Source organism: Eulemur rufifrons, chromosome 7 (genome assembly GCF_041146395.1).
Source record: "Eulemur rufifrons isolate Redbay chromosome 7, OSU_ERuf_1, whole genome shotgun sequence".
Lineage (NCBI taxonomy): Eukaryota > Metazoa > Chordata > Mammalia > Primates > Lemuridae > Eulemur > Eulemur rufifrons.
In genome coordinates this window covers 53,298,346-53,312,684 of record NC_090989.1, presented here as the reverse complement: position 1 = coordinate 53,312,684, position 14,339 = coordinate 53,298,346, and the positions used below count along the sequence as shown (strand labels likewise).

Genomic DNA, 14,339 nt, shown 5'->3' with positions numbered 1-14,339 from the left:
GCATACTGAAAAGATAGGTAGGGTTCGAGGGCAACGGGCAGGCCACTGACAGCATCTGCTACAAAAGGTATAGAAATAGACCCTTCCTCACAGATCATAAAATCAGAATCATCCCAATCTCTTGTTAAGTCATCTACTAGAAAAGCACAAATAAGAATTACTTGGAAAGATTTTGCCCAGTTTTTCTAGTTCTTCAGAGGAAATTTGCTCTGAAACAAATAATGCAGCCACTACAAGTAGTAGAATTCTCCATTATCTTTTCAATGACTATGTAATTTGTATAGATGCTTTCATGTTCATTCTTGATTTTGGTTATTTTTGGTTTCTTTCTTTTTTGAACATTCTCATCAAGCACTTATCAATTTTACTGATCTTTTCAAAAAACTAAGTTTTGTACCACAGACAGCATGGCTGAAATAAAAAAATTTTAAAAAGTTAAAAAAACCCACCAAGTGTTGGCTTTATTGATCCTCTCTATTTTATGTTTTATTCTATTTGTTTGAGCTATCCTTATTACTTCCTTTTTTGAGTGTTTCTAATTTGCTGTTCTTCCATTAACCTTTTAAACTTCATGCTTAGATGACTGATATTCAATCTTGCTTCTTTTCCTAATATGTGCATTTCAAGCTATAAATTTTCCTAAAAGCACAGCTTTATCTAATAATACAAGTTTTGATATATATATTTTTATTCAGTTCAAAAATTTATGTAACTTCCACTGCAATTTCTTCTTTGATCTATTATTGGTTACTTAGATTAGAAGCTTATATCATAACTTATGAACATATGGTTTTCTAGTGTATCTTTCTGTTACTGATTTCTAGATTAATTGCACAGTAGTTACAGAACATGTTCTGTATGTTTTGATCCTTTAAACTTTGACAAGACTTGTTTTGTGACCTAGCATCTTATTTATAAAAGTTCTGTATGTATTTGGGTCTACTTCTGGAATTTCTCTTCTATTTTCTAGACTTGTCTATAGTGTCAAGAAAAAGTAACAAATTCTTTTTAGCTATTAGAGCTTCATAAATTATCGTATCTATGTAAACAAATTCCCAGCCCTTCTTCCTTATACTTCTCTTACATAATTTACTTGACTATTTTCCCCTTATTTCCCATGTGAGCTTCAGAATTATCTTTTAGTGACACTAACCCAAAAAATCCTTTTGTTTTACTGGAATTAGATGATATTTGTAGATTTTAAGAAAAATTGACAGCTTTAACATATTGTGTCTTGCAACATGTACTATTTTCCCTTCAGGTCTTCTTTTCTTACCCTTAATAGAGTTTTATTTATTGTTTTAATATGGAGTATTGATTTCTAAACTTAATGTTAATAAGATCAGTGTGTGGGTGCTTGCTAAAATATATATTCCCAGATTTATCCCCAGAGATTTTGATTTTTTAGAACTAGTACAGGGTTCAGAGCTTCTCATGAGAGTGGTTTAGGACAAACCTAAAGAAATACTAGTTAATCTTGTACATTTCTTAAGAGTTTTTCCCAGGTATTTTACTTTTGTTGCTCTTACAAAAAAGTACAGCTGGTCCTTTGTATCTGTGGGTTCCAGATCCATGAATTCAACCAATAATGAATTGAAAATTTTAAATAAATAAATAAATAAATAAGAATACAATAATAAAAATAATACAAATTAAAAAGATAATATAGTATAACAGCTTTTATATAGCATTTACATTATATTAGGTATTATAAGTAATCTAGAGATGATTTAAATAATAGCGGAGGGTGTGCATAGGTTATATGCAAATATCATGCCATTTTATGTAAGGAACTTAAACATCTGTGGATTTTGGTGTGGTAGAAGATCCTATAACCGATCTGCCACAGATACAGAAGGATAGCTGTACTCTTCTTCTATTTTCACCTTCTAATTGACTATGTTTTGCATATGTGAAGGCTACTGATTTCTGTTTCTTGTTTCTGGGCAATTTCCAAAAGATAAGAGGGAAATGTGGCATTACTTCATCAATTTCAAGCCAGAATTCATTTATACTATGATAAATTATCTCAGGTTAGGTTATAATTGTACATAAAGTCTTATGGACATTTTCAGAGTTTGAATTTTTAGTCATATTAGTATTAATATGTTTCATGGAAATAATTAATGATTTATTCTTTCAAAGAAAATGCAAATGTGGCCTTTTCAAGATACCTATGGTGTTGTGCTCCCCTCCCCCAGTTAATTGTCACAAAGAAAAGAGTAGATCATTTTCTTTAACTTTAGAAAACCCCATTAAGAAATGGTACCCTTCCTATGCCGAAAGTTATCAAAACCTATTTGATATATATTATATATCAAAATCATATAAATATAAAATGGAAATCTATAATATATTCTCTAGAATATTTATTTCACTCATAAAACAAAAAGTTTTGGATATTAATTTTGAAAAATATGTTAACATTTTACAAATTAGAAAACCAAAAGCAGTCCCCAGTCCCAGAGTGGCATCTTATAGGTTATTCGTACAAGTGGAATAAACACTAGACCTTATAGTTAACAGCTTACAAGCTACTAACCCACATGCCTACCATTATACTTGAAAGGATAGCACCAACTAATTCTACTTATTTAATTAAAAAAAGTATATATTCAAGGTTGACACCAAATCCCTTTAGAAGAAGAGATTTCTAGACCTTAGCTATGCTGTATGGTTTAAAAAAAAAAAAAAAGCCATATACAGAGAGCTGTATTTCCGCCTTGAAGAACAGATTATGATATTACCTGCATAGTTTGGAAGGAAAAATCTTCTTGTAAGAACTTCTTAATGTGAGGAACCACACCTTTGGGTAGAGTACTAATTGCATTTAATAACTTCTTCACTTCTAATAGTAAGTTAACAGGGACAAGATCAGTAGGTATGTCCTTTTCCTGTTTGTCCTAGAAGACACATTATTCATTAAAAATATATACAATTATACATATTATCACTTACTCTAATACTAAAACCAATCAAAATATTAAAAAGGAACAAAGAGCCTGCTATATGTAGATCACTGTGACAGAACTACAGAAATCCAAGTAAGAATAATAAATGTTCTCTGTACTGTCAGGAACTTACAATATTACATAGATTATTCTATATAATATGAAAACTATATCTAAGAGTGCTTTTTACATTATGTGACTGATGCTTTAGCTACTAAACTAACAGGAAATTGAAATGAATAAGAGTTGTAAACAAAGTAAAATAGAATGGCTCTCATTATCTAAATTCAGTCAGAGCTGAATATATAGTAATAATCTTGGGAATTCAAGAACTGATTGTTACAGATGTAATGGTTAATTGATAACTATACAGTCAAGACCTGCTGGATTGTCTACTAACATTAGTTGTAAAAAAACTGGTGAGAAACAGAGATGGATAAAGAGCCTAGAACAAATGGATGATAGCCTTCCTTCAAACCTTAACAAAATACCATAGTTCTCATACCATGTTGAAACTTGAGGAATATGATTATGTTGCTGTTGACCTCTGCAAATCAGAACCAACAGCTTCTTATTGCAGAGGGCACACAGAGTCACTGAAAATGCCCTGGTGTGGGGTGACTCTTCAATGCCAGGTCTCTAACAGACCTGGAATTACACAGAAAAATGACTAGGAACCAATAAAGTCCCTGATCGCCCCTCCTGGGTTTGAGTGTTAAATTAAAATACCTCCATCCCCATATATATCTAACAAATATACCTTACATTTTATAGTACTTCATATATGAAGATTATATACATTGGAAAATGTAAAATGTTTACTAAATCTCCGTGAAGCGTGTTCACCATACTATTCATTATACTATAAGTGGTCACTGTATTATTCTTGTAACTTTTCTGTAGATTTGAATTTTTTCAAAAAGTTTTAAAAAAGTCCCACAAAGTAACTAGAAAAACTCTTATAAAGAATGACCACTATCAGTGGTGCATATATCTGAAACTAAAGGTCAGTTCTAGTTAAAAGTCACTGCAGAATCATCTGATACTAATTAACAAATTTATACACAAGCAAGATTATGGCATAAAAAAAATTAAGCTTCACATCTATTAAATATTTTTATCTTATAAATACAATTTTAATTCTTTAAGTTGTCTGCCAAAATATTTGATGCTCGATCCATTTTGCAAAATTGATTTAACATCTAAACCAAATTCTGGTCAAAGTATCTACCCTCCTTGGTTTTGTATTCCCAATTCTGTATCTAGAATTGTTTTTTCTGGATCTAGTCCCTTGGTTCTTGCCTTTGCTCAACTGTACAACCTTGTGTACATCTGTGTGTAGTGTATTTCCTCTGCACCTCTTTTTTACAGTGATAAACTTACGCAGGTCAATACTGTGGCTATTTTATGTTTATATATTTTCTCCTCCTAAGTTACTTTATAAACTTTGCAAACTTTATTAACAAGTGGGCATCAATCATTATATTAATATAAATCTAGGTGGAAGGTAAAAATTGCATGAACAAGAACCTAACAAATACCTCTTCATCAATCTTGCATTAAATATAAGGACATATGGTATTCATATAAATATTTTAACCTACCATAAAGCATATTGTCATTGGCAATAAAAGCCTTATATTTATGTATAATTCAGAGTTATTCTCTTTCATTTAGACCTAGAAGTTCTAACAGTAAAGATAATAAAAAATTAAAAAATTTAACTTCAGAAACAACTCATTAAACCTTCTTAGTAAATAAAATTCTGTATGTACATGTGTTTTCCTTATATCTATTACATGTGTAGTTTTCTTTCTTTGTTTGAATTTTCCCTTCAAAAGACCAATGAGAGATTTCTTAAAACTGATTGTTGGGATGTTTCTGGGCAAGTCAATTCAATTTTCTACTAAAGCTATGGTGAGGATTGGTGTTTAAAATGATAACTTTGAGATATAAAGCATCAATCATCAAAGCAAAAGTTAATTATGACCATTTTACTTATTAAGGTAGGTAGGAAAGTAGACTCACCTAAAACATTTTAACAGACAATTAAACTGACTAGATTTACCAGGCATTCTCATACAAAGTCATTATTAACTAAAAGTTAATGAAAATTAAATTTTTTCTTACTAGTTGACCAGATGACTTTTCCAGCTTATTCTCAGTTTCCTCTTTCCTCTGTTCCTCCACAGCAGGTTCCCTATTTTAAATGAGAAAGAAAGGTGTATTCACAGCATCTTCTCACAAAGAACATAATTAAATTGTGGTAGTAAAGAATCTAACAATTTAATTCTTGTCTGAAGTTTCAGAAGTATGTATCAAAGATTGATAATAGTGGTAGGTGCCATCTCCTTACGGACTCAAGTTAAAGAAATTAGGCCATGCTCTTACTGGATGGTGATAAAGAAAACAGCAAGCTGATGTAAAGAACTCTGTATCTTTAACAGACACACAACAGACCAAAATAATGGGAAAAAATTAACCTCATAGCACTGTTTCAAGAGAAAAAAAAAGGTTCTTGAAAAGGTTAGTGTTTCATGTGTGTGCATGTTTGCATGTGCATGTATGTATGTTTATGAAAATATAGGTTACAAAAAGATCTTACATAGATCATTTTTAATGTTTGCAGCTCCTGGACTTACAATTGTCCAGTTTTCCAAAATATTTTTTTAAATTGAGGGAGAATATCATATTTAGAAATTATTAATTATTTTGGTAAAAAGTAACTTGACAGTTTTTGCTTTTAACATTGTCTTGAAATGTGAACATATTTGCAGTGTTATATACTGAACTGAAAAATGTATTTATAAAATTGCTTTTGTCTACATATAGAACCATGAGATACAAGGACCATAATACAGGATCATATATTATTTATATAATCTTAATTCTATACACTAGCAGAAATAAAACTGAGGTGAGAAATTTATATTGATTTACTCAGATTTGCATCTTATAAATATTATCCTATTTTACTTTACATTTATGTATTCATTTGATAGACAACCATTTATCATTTACCATATGCTAACTGATTTTGCCAGAGGAAACTGGGACAGAGAAACAGTAGAGTATTATCCAATTTTCAGACTCCTAGTGAAAATTTCAACAAAAGATGATTTTTACATATAAACATTTCACAATATGATTCTCAGTGCTCTTTAAAGTGTCATAGTAAAGGCAAGCCTATTAATTGTCTTTTCCTCCACTTCCAAGTGCCACTCCATAAAAAAACACAAGGAATGAAAAATATTGCAGCAGTATTTTCACAGGTTTGAGAAAGAGTACAAAATGTTCTAAAATGTATACTCTACTTGCTAACTCCATTTAATGATCATTCACTCCTTAACCCAATAGTTCTCAATCCCAGATGCATGTTAAAATCAACTATAAGGCTTTTGAAACATCCAGATTCCCAAAACCTACTTCACATCTTCTGAATCAAAAGTGTCACGTGAGCTGCTATATTTCTACAGGCTCCGTAACCAATTTTTATGTGTAACCCCAAATAATCCTCACCTCCACCTCTGTACAAAATAAAGCTAAACCTCTTAGCAACACAGTCAAAATCCTCCCCCCAAATTTTTCTTAAGTACTTTTTCTTGCTGTTTCCTCAGCCAAACAACCTTCCATCTTCCCTTGCTTCCACGCCCAGCAAAATGCTTCTCATCCTTTAAAGATCAGTTCAAACGTCACTTTGTAGAAACTCATTCAGTCCCCAGTCAATAATTATTGTTCCTTCCTGTGTACAGCCACAGCATCTTTAATATAATACTTATATAATTTGCCTAAAGATATAATTACTTTTTATATATCGTCCTACTATAATTATAAGCACTCTGTAAGTACACAAATTTTGTCTTACTCTTTATTTCCTAAGCACCAAATCAGTAAATGCTTGTAAAATAAATTCATAGGTCATAGGGCTCATTATACGAGCCAGTTAAAGGTTGGAGGGAGATACCCAACACTAACCTGCTGTTTAGTATTACATGAGAGAGGTACAGGTAGGCTGAACTTGTGCTGGTTGGAGGGAATAGACTGTCATTTGGACTGGGACCAAATGAACCACTCAGCAGGGTCTTCTGCTTAAGTTACCCTCTATAAAATGGGGATAATAACAGTATCCAATTCATAGAGTTGTTATGAGGTTTATATGAGCTAACATTTGTGAAAATGTTAACTCTATGTAAGTGCTTTTTAAATTATAAAACATTATTTTGATGAGAATGTTCCAAGAGCAGCAAGACGTGGCACATTTTTTAATTCTTAGTTCTTTAGCCAAGATGTAATCCCTAGGGAACTTTTCTAAAAATTAGATTTTACCCAGTCTACATTCCCCACTAATCAAATTTGTCAAATTTTCTTGAAGCGTAAGAGTATCTCATTCATATTAGCTTTCCAAGGTTATTGGAAAAGACAAATGACATGTCTTTGGAATATAACAATTGCAGTTGGTTTTTGTCAATCTATCTCTTACCTCACAAAAAATTCTTCTGGTAGAGAATCCATGTTGCACAGGTTCCTTTACAAAAATTGTATTCTAGTAGTTGCAAACTTATTTTTACTACCGCTGTTCAAAGCTGTAAGGAAAATAATATTTAATGGGAATGTAGAAAAGTTACATTCTTTCTCTCCACTATAAAAACAGCATAAGATTATTAAAGAAAACTTTGAAAAAATGAATCACATAGCTTCACCATCCAAACATAATCACCACCAAATTTAACATACTTTTTTTTTCCAAGTATAGGTATATTTTACCAATTTGTAATCATATCAAATAGCAAATGTTTTACCCCACCTTTTTTACCACTGAATGTTATATCAAAAACATCTTTCATGTTATTTTATCTTCCTAGTAAACATTCTCAATGGCTACATAAAAGTTGGTTGATTGGGGTTTCCTTGACCATTTCCTTATAATTGGATGTTTAGTTTCCCATTTTTTTTCATTTTAAACAATTACTTCCATGATAAACACCATTGTCCATAAAGCTTTTTCCTTATTTATGATTATTTCCTTAAAATAAACTCTCAAAAGTAGAATTAGTAGGTCAAAAGACAAAAACATTTAAAGCTTCTTGGTGCATATTATTAAATGGTTTCCCAAAGGGTCTGGACTAGTTTACTTCCCATAGAGGTATATGAGTTCCTGCTTAACACAATCTTGATAGCACTAATTGTTTTGTTTCATTTTAGTCTAGAAATAACAAGTGGCCACTTTTTCCCAAAATCATGATTCTATATCTCCATAAAACAGGAGAGGTGGGATGTAAAATACACTTACACACTCTGATTCAAGTATCAGTGGATGTCATGAATGTTTTCTGAAAAAAAAAGTACTGAAGCAACAAATTAAAACACAGGGGGCTAGAGTATCATCAGTATGTCTATTTATTTATACAGCCCTCTATTTAACTATTCCAAAAACAACTCTTCTAAAATTGGTATCATTGGATCTTCCTCTGCTAGGATAGCTTCTCTTTCTGATTCCACTCTAAGTCCAGAGAGGGTTAGAGCAAGCATATGTAAACTGCTTCTAGGTACTCTTGGGCAAAGGAAGAAATGCTGAGGAAAAAGAAAAGTGGCAGCAATAGCATATAAAACAGACCTAGATTGCCTTCCTGCCCAGCACCAAGACGGAATAAAGTTTCTCATTTGTTGTCTCTGGGCCACTTATTTATCTTAGTAACTGAGTTTCCCTAATAGCATAATTAATACACACTCATAGATTAGATCGGTACAGCTTTTTCAGGCCCATAACTAAAAGACAATTCAGCATGGTTAATTTCCAAATCAAGAAAATATATTTTGCAAGATCAATTATAAGTCAACATTAAGAATTCAGATTGTATTTATTCAAAGAAACATTGTTCTAACGACGTTGAACACCCTAAAAAGGCAATTTAACACAAAGAGAAAAAAACAGTAACTGCAAGACCTGGCCCTCCTAAGCCTTGAGGTCTGAGTATCTTCTCATTAGTAACCTTAGAACAGAGGAGGGGGCAACTTCGCTCTGGTATAACGGATAAAAGAAGTCCTGTGAAGATCATCTATAAAACAAGTATTCCTAATTATGATTATTAGGTACCAATATTCTATATTTGATTCACACCAACTCTATGTAATATAGAAAGTCTTGAGAGACAGGAGTACTTCTCCAATAATTTGATGCTGATACTTCTTAATTGAAGCACAAATGCAAAGATAAAGATACACAGACACACAGAGACATACACACACACAGACTTCCTTCTAAACTTTCTCATTTAAAACAGAGCTTTCTAAGACCTCTTAATTTCTTGCCCATCCTTAACTAAAAAACACTTCTTGCTGTCAGTATTAAAACTCACTTATGTAGAATTCAGTACTTCTAGATAAATTATTTTATTTTATAGTTTTATTCATTTTAAAAATTCAGTAAGCAAAGTTATAAGCAAAGTCATATTTAAATTGTATCCTCTGTTCAAATACTGATGAAAAATAGAACCTACAGCTAATAATGAAGCAGAGAGGTTGGATAAACCTTGTCAGTCTTTCATAGATCTGCTTCATCTCTTTAATAAAGCTATACAGAAAAGGGTACAGCTTTGAGAATTTTAGGATTAGGATCAAACTATTTTTCTTTTATGGTGTCTATAAACCACCCTGATTATTTTAATAAAAAGTAACATTATTGTTAAGGCATTATTTCATAGCCAGAGAATACAAACGTATGCCTTTTCTAGACAAAACAATTCCCTCATTTCCAGAATGTATAAAAGCTCAGACATGGAGACCTCCCCCTCTGATAAGCTCCTCTTTGGTCAGTAGCTGTTTGCACAGATCACGGCGAGGATGAAAACAAGGGAGGAAAATCCTCTGGTGACAATATAGAGAGGATGGAAGGCCTCTGCTAAGCTGTTCATTGTTCAGCTTGAAAAAGAAAAGGATTAAACATTAATTAATAAATCCGAAGATATTTGGATCCCAAATTAACAGAGTTAAGAAAGCCTAGTGGCTTTCTTTTTCAGCTCTTAAAATACAACCTGAGATGAATCTCTGTGATGGAAGGTTTTCGAGGAGAGAGGATCATCAATCCCATCATTTCCCAGGAGCTAAGCAGGTACGTGTGGCAAACACCACCGGCAATAGCAGCAGCAGTAGCACTTGACAGCCTGTTGGAGAGGAAGGCAGGCGCAACTGCCTAGCAACCGAAAGGAAGTAGCCAGCCTGAAATTTTACCACTGTGCTTCTAAAATAATCCAAAGGTTCTTACCATTGTAGAAGAGGCCAGAGGAACCCTTTAAAGTCAGAGTTAACACAGCCAAATGGATGAGTCTAGTTTCCCCTGGTATATTCATTTCAATAGACTTTCCCTGTCAGCAGGAAACAAAATTTTCTCTGAGTTCCTGGTACTGAGGGACTGCTTTTCTACAGAAATCTATTTAAATTCTCGTTGTTTAAGCTGGTGGTAAGCTAAAGTTCGGTGTCAATTTACAGCACACCTTAATCCACCAATCAGAATGATCTTATCTGCAGGCTGAGATTTACTGGTTGAAAAATAAGGTATTGCCATCCATATCTTGATAATCACTAGCATGCCTTTCTTACTATGCCTCTATCTGAGCTCTCAGCTCCTATTTTCCCTCTTATTTACTGAAATTATAACACACTTTTTTTTTAGTTGCAAAGGTGTTTTGTGTTTCCATTTTTAAAGCTGTGTTTATTCACATTAAAACAGGCACAGCTCTTATTTATAATTATTTAATCATTCATTTAAACATCTAACTTGTGGCACTACTGTCACCTCCCTAAATTGTATATAGGCATACTTTTTATAAAAATGCTCTTAAACGTTTCATTTTGACTAAGTAACCTGACCAAGTTAGAGGCTCCAATTTGCCAGCAAGTATACATTTCAATGTGTGAGTGGATGTCCCAAGAATTTTCCAGGCTTGTCAACTCCAGCACTTACAGATTACACAATGCCAAGTAAATAAATTAAAAGTTAGTATGGAAAACAATAAAAATAGCACCCACACTTTTCTCAATGGTACTACCTTAAAAACAAAGTAATGTAGTTGGCGTTTTCCAGGAGAGAAGTTGTTACTTATGCCCTCAGGGTTTCTCAATCTTGGCAGTATTAACATTCTGGGGTGGATAATTCTTTGTTATGGGAAGTTGTCCTATACATTTTTAGGATGTTTCACAGAATCCCTGGCCTCTGTTCCCTAGATGCTAGTAGCAACTCCCCCACCCCCACCCCCATCACCCCTACCAGCCCCTATTGTGGCAATCAAAGATGTCTCCAGATGTGCCAAATATCGTCTGGGGCACAAAATTGCTCTGGGTTGGGTTAAGAATCACTGATCTTTAGGAATGGGTTAAGATAAGAAGCCTAATTAAGTGGACATAGAACAGATTGGGGGAAGAAAAATAATACCATTCTGACATTACATAGCATGTATTATACAAACACAAACACCACCACATTTGTCTGCAAGAAAGAAAAATGGCATAAGTAGCTCATTTAGATTTCCATGAATGTCCAAATAAGTTGAGAAGCTACACAGTAGATTAACAGCACAGAAACTTCGGAATAACTGTCCAATGGTATATAGGCCTTTGTTGATACACAGTAGCTATGCAACCTTATGTGAAATTAATAAACCTTCTCTGTGCCTCAGATTCCTCATCTGAACAGTGGGGATAATAGTGGTATCTACTTCATAGGTTTTTGTGAAAATTAAATACTTAAAACATGTAATAGAACAGTACACCTGGCACACAGTAAGCACTACATAAGTGTTCCTATTACCACCATCTTCATCATCATGATTATCATTTAACTGTTCAGGTTTGTAGCAAAATTAGTTCACTTTCCTTCTAATTTCCTCATGAGGGCTCCACTCTCACGACCTAATTTACCTCCTAAAGGTCCCACCTCACCTCCTAATTTCGTCACATTGGGGGTTAGGATTTCAAGAAATGAAGGGGGGTAGCAGGGCGGAAGCATTCAATCCATTTCACAAGTGTTCTGTGGCTCCAGTACCCTGAAGTTCTTTATTTCTCATATGTTAGTAAGCTCCAGGTAGACAAAAGTGGCTAAGGCCATTCAATTAAATTTAAAGAATAACTGATCACACCATTATTTTGTATGAGCATTGATGACAATGAACAATATGATTATTTGGCTTTCTAGTTCACCATTAATTTCTTCCATTTTTTTTGTTTAACTTCCTGGTAAGGCTACAAAATAAACATACCTAAACATGAGTGGCTAAAACATTATTTGCTTCCCCCAAGAATAAATACATAGTTGCCTCAGGCAACCTCCAGGACTGATGGATGATGGTTGGAAAATCTTGGTAAAAGTTATCAGAACATGAAGATATTTTCTGCTGTAAATGATCACTGTCCATCTCAGCTCTTACCTTTGCAAAGATCATTGTTAGCACTATCTGCCAGCTTAAACCAGGAAGCAATGTATACTCAGTGCCCCCTTGTTACAAATCTGCCAATATAGGAAACATGTTTGCCCAAAGCAAAATTAGCATCTTATGAAAAGCAGGTTTTTAATTCTATTTAGATCTATTCAGTTACTTTTGGACTTATACAGGCAAACTTATAAAATATATATTAATTTGCTTTTAATAGTTAAAATGTAACTATCATGAATACACACGTTAGGATTTACCTGAAAAAACATCCAGATATCAACTGTCCATTAGTTTCAGGTATTTACAGGTAGCAATGCTAAAATCACATGGTTCAGAAATGTAGCTAGAAACCACTGGAAGAAGCATATACTATCCCTGAACACATTCTACAAAAGTGGACTATTTTCAGCAATTTAAAAATATGCTGTCACAACATTTGTAAGATAATAGTGGCAAAAGAAAGGAGAACATTGAGACATGACACATATAGAGACGATAATCAGCCAATGAATGGAGGACACTGCTGTGTACTTGGCTCTCCCACCACCAATGAAAGCCTATCCTATCCACTTCCAACTTGCTCCACCCATGTAAGAAAACTGGTTGCTCACTGTTATCTCTAAAAGGCATACGTTTGTAAAAGGATGTAAGTGAGAAGGTAGAGCAAGCTTTTAGTTGTGAGAGTTTCCTTTCATATAAAACTAAGTTACTAACTTTGGTTTCATTGAAAATAAGATTTAATTTTTAATCAGCTCCTATGTGCCAAGCTTTAGGCTATGTACTGATGTACACCGAATAAACATCTGATCCTCACACACTCTGAAAGATAAACATTACCATAATTTATTTTAAATATTAAAAAATTGAGGCTTAGAGAGTTCTCCATAGCTAAAAAAAATCAGTAAAAGTAGGAATTCATGTCCAAATTTCATCAACCGCCAATTCCATGTTCTTTCCACTATGTCTCATTACTTCTAGTGCCATATTTGACTTTATATAAGCTCAGTGCACAGTTATAAGCTGGACTAGATTATATACACAGACACACTAAGAAACAAAACTATTTACATGATCTTATTGGTTAGCAAATAATACTGTAAAAGTAATTAATCATACCGGCTTAATATTTCATAGTAGGCTAGTAACATTAGTTTTTGCTAAAAGGCTGGGTGCCGTGGCTCATGCCTGTAATCCCAGAACTTTGGGAGGCTGAGGTGGGAAGATCACTTGAGGCTAGGAGTTCAAGACCAGCCTGGGCAACACAGCGAGACCCTGTCTCTACACACATATTTTTAAAAATTAGCCAGGTGTGATGGTATGTGCCTGTAGTCCCAGCTACTAGGGAGGCTGAGGCAGGAGGATTGCTTGAGCCTGAGAGTTTGAGGCTGCAGTGAGCTATGATCATGCCACTGCACTCCAGCCTGGGCAACAGAGAGACCCTGCCTCTTAAAAAAATAAATGAATAAAAATAGTTTTTGCTAAGAGTTTTTCATTCAACAAAACAATTCAGAACTATCAGGTGCCAGACACTATATGCGGTACTGAAATAAACAATGAATTGGACTACAATTCATGCCTGTCTAAATGATCTTTCAAAGTTAAAGATTTTTAGAAGTCTCTAAAACTCTTTTGATAGTATATCCCCAAAGCAGTAAAAAATCAGACTATATTGAAAATATATGAATATCAAATTAATTATATGCAGATATTACTCTAATATAAAATAAAAAAGAATGAGATAAAAGTAAAAAAAAAGTTTTAATATTCGTTCCCACACCTCAATAGACAATTTCACATATCCCCTGAAATGTGCATACTCCATTTTGGACACCACTGTCTTAGAAAACAGCTTCACATTTTAATTCAGGAAAAAGATATCTATCCATTTCATGAACCTAATAGTATCTATTTTCTGAAAGACCAAAAATTTTAAAATCAGATATCAAAGGACCTTCATCTGCAC

General features: G+C 33.4%; 1 protein-coding gene across 1 annotated transcript in view; it reads right to left on the bottom strand.

Moving 5' to 3' along the window:
- The window catches only part of DZIP3 (DAZ interacting zinc finger protein 3), an 89,035-nt gene that overhangs the window by 68,016 nt on the left and 6,680 nt on the right, over positions 1 to 14,339 (bottom strand). Inside the window, exons 2-4 of the mRNA XM_069472579.1 lie at positions 7,432 to 7,534; positions 5,082 to 5,151; positions 2,748 to 2,903 (exon numbers count right to left, since the gene is read on the bottom strand). Of these exons, the coding sequence (XP_069328680.1) occupies positions 2,748 to 2,903; positions 5,082 to 5,151; positions 7,432 to 7,463 (258 nt within the window). The 5' untranslated portion in view covers positions 7,464 to 7,534. The remainder of the gene's footprint in view (positions 1 to 2,747; positions 2,904 to 5,081; positions 5,152 to 7,431; positions 7,535 to 14,339) is intronic.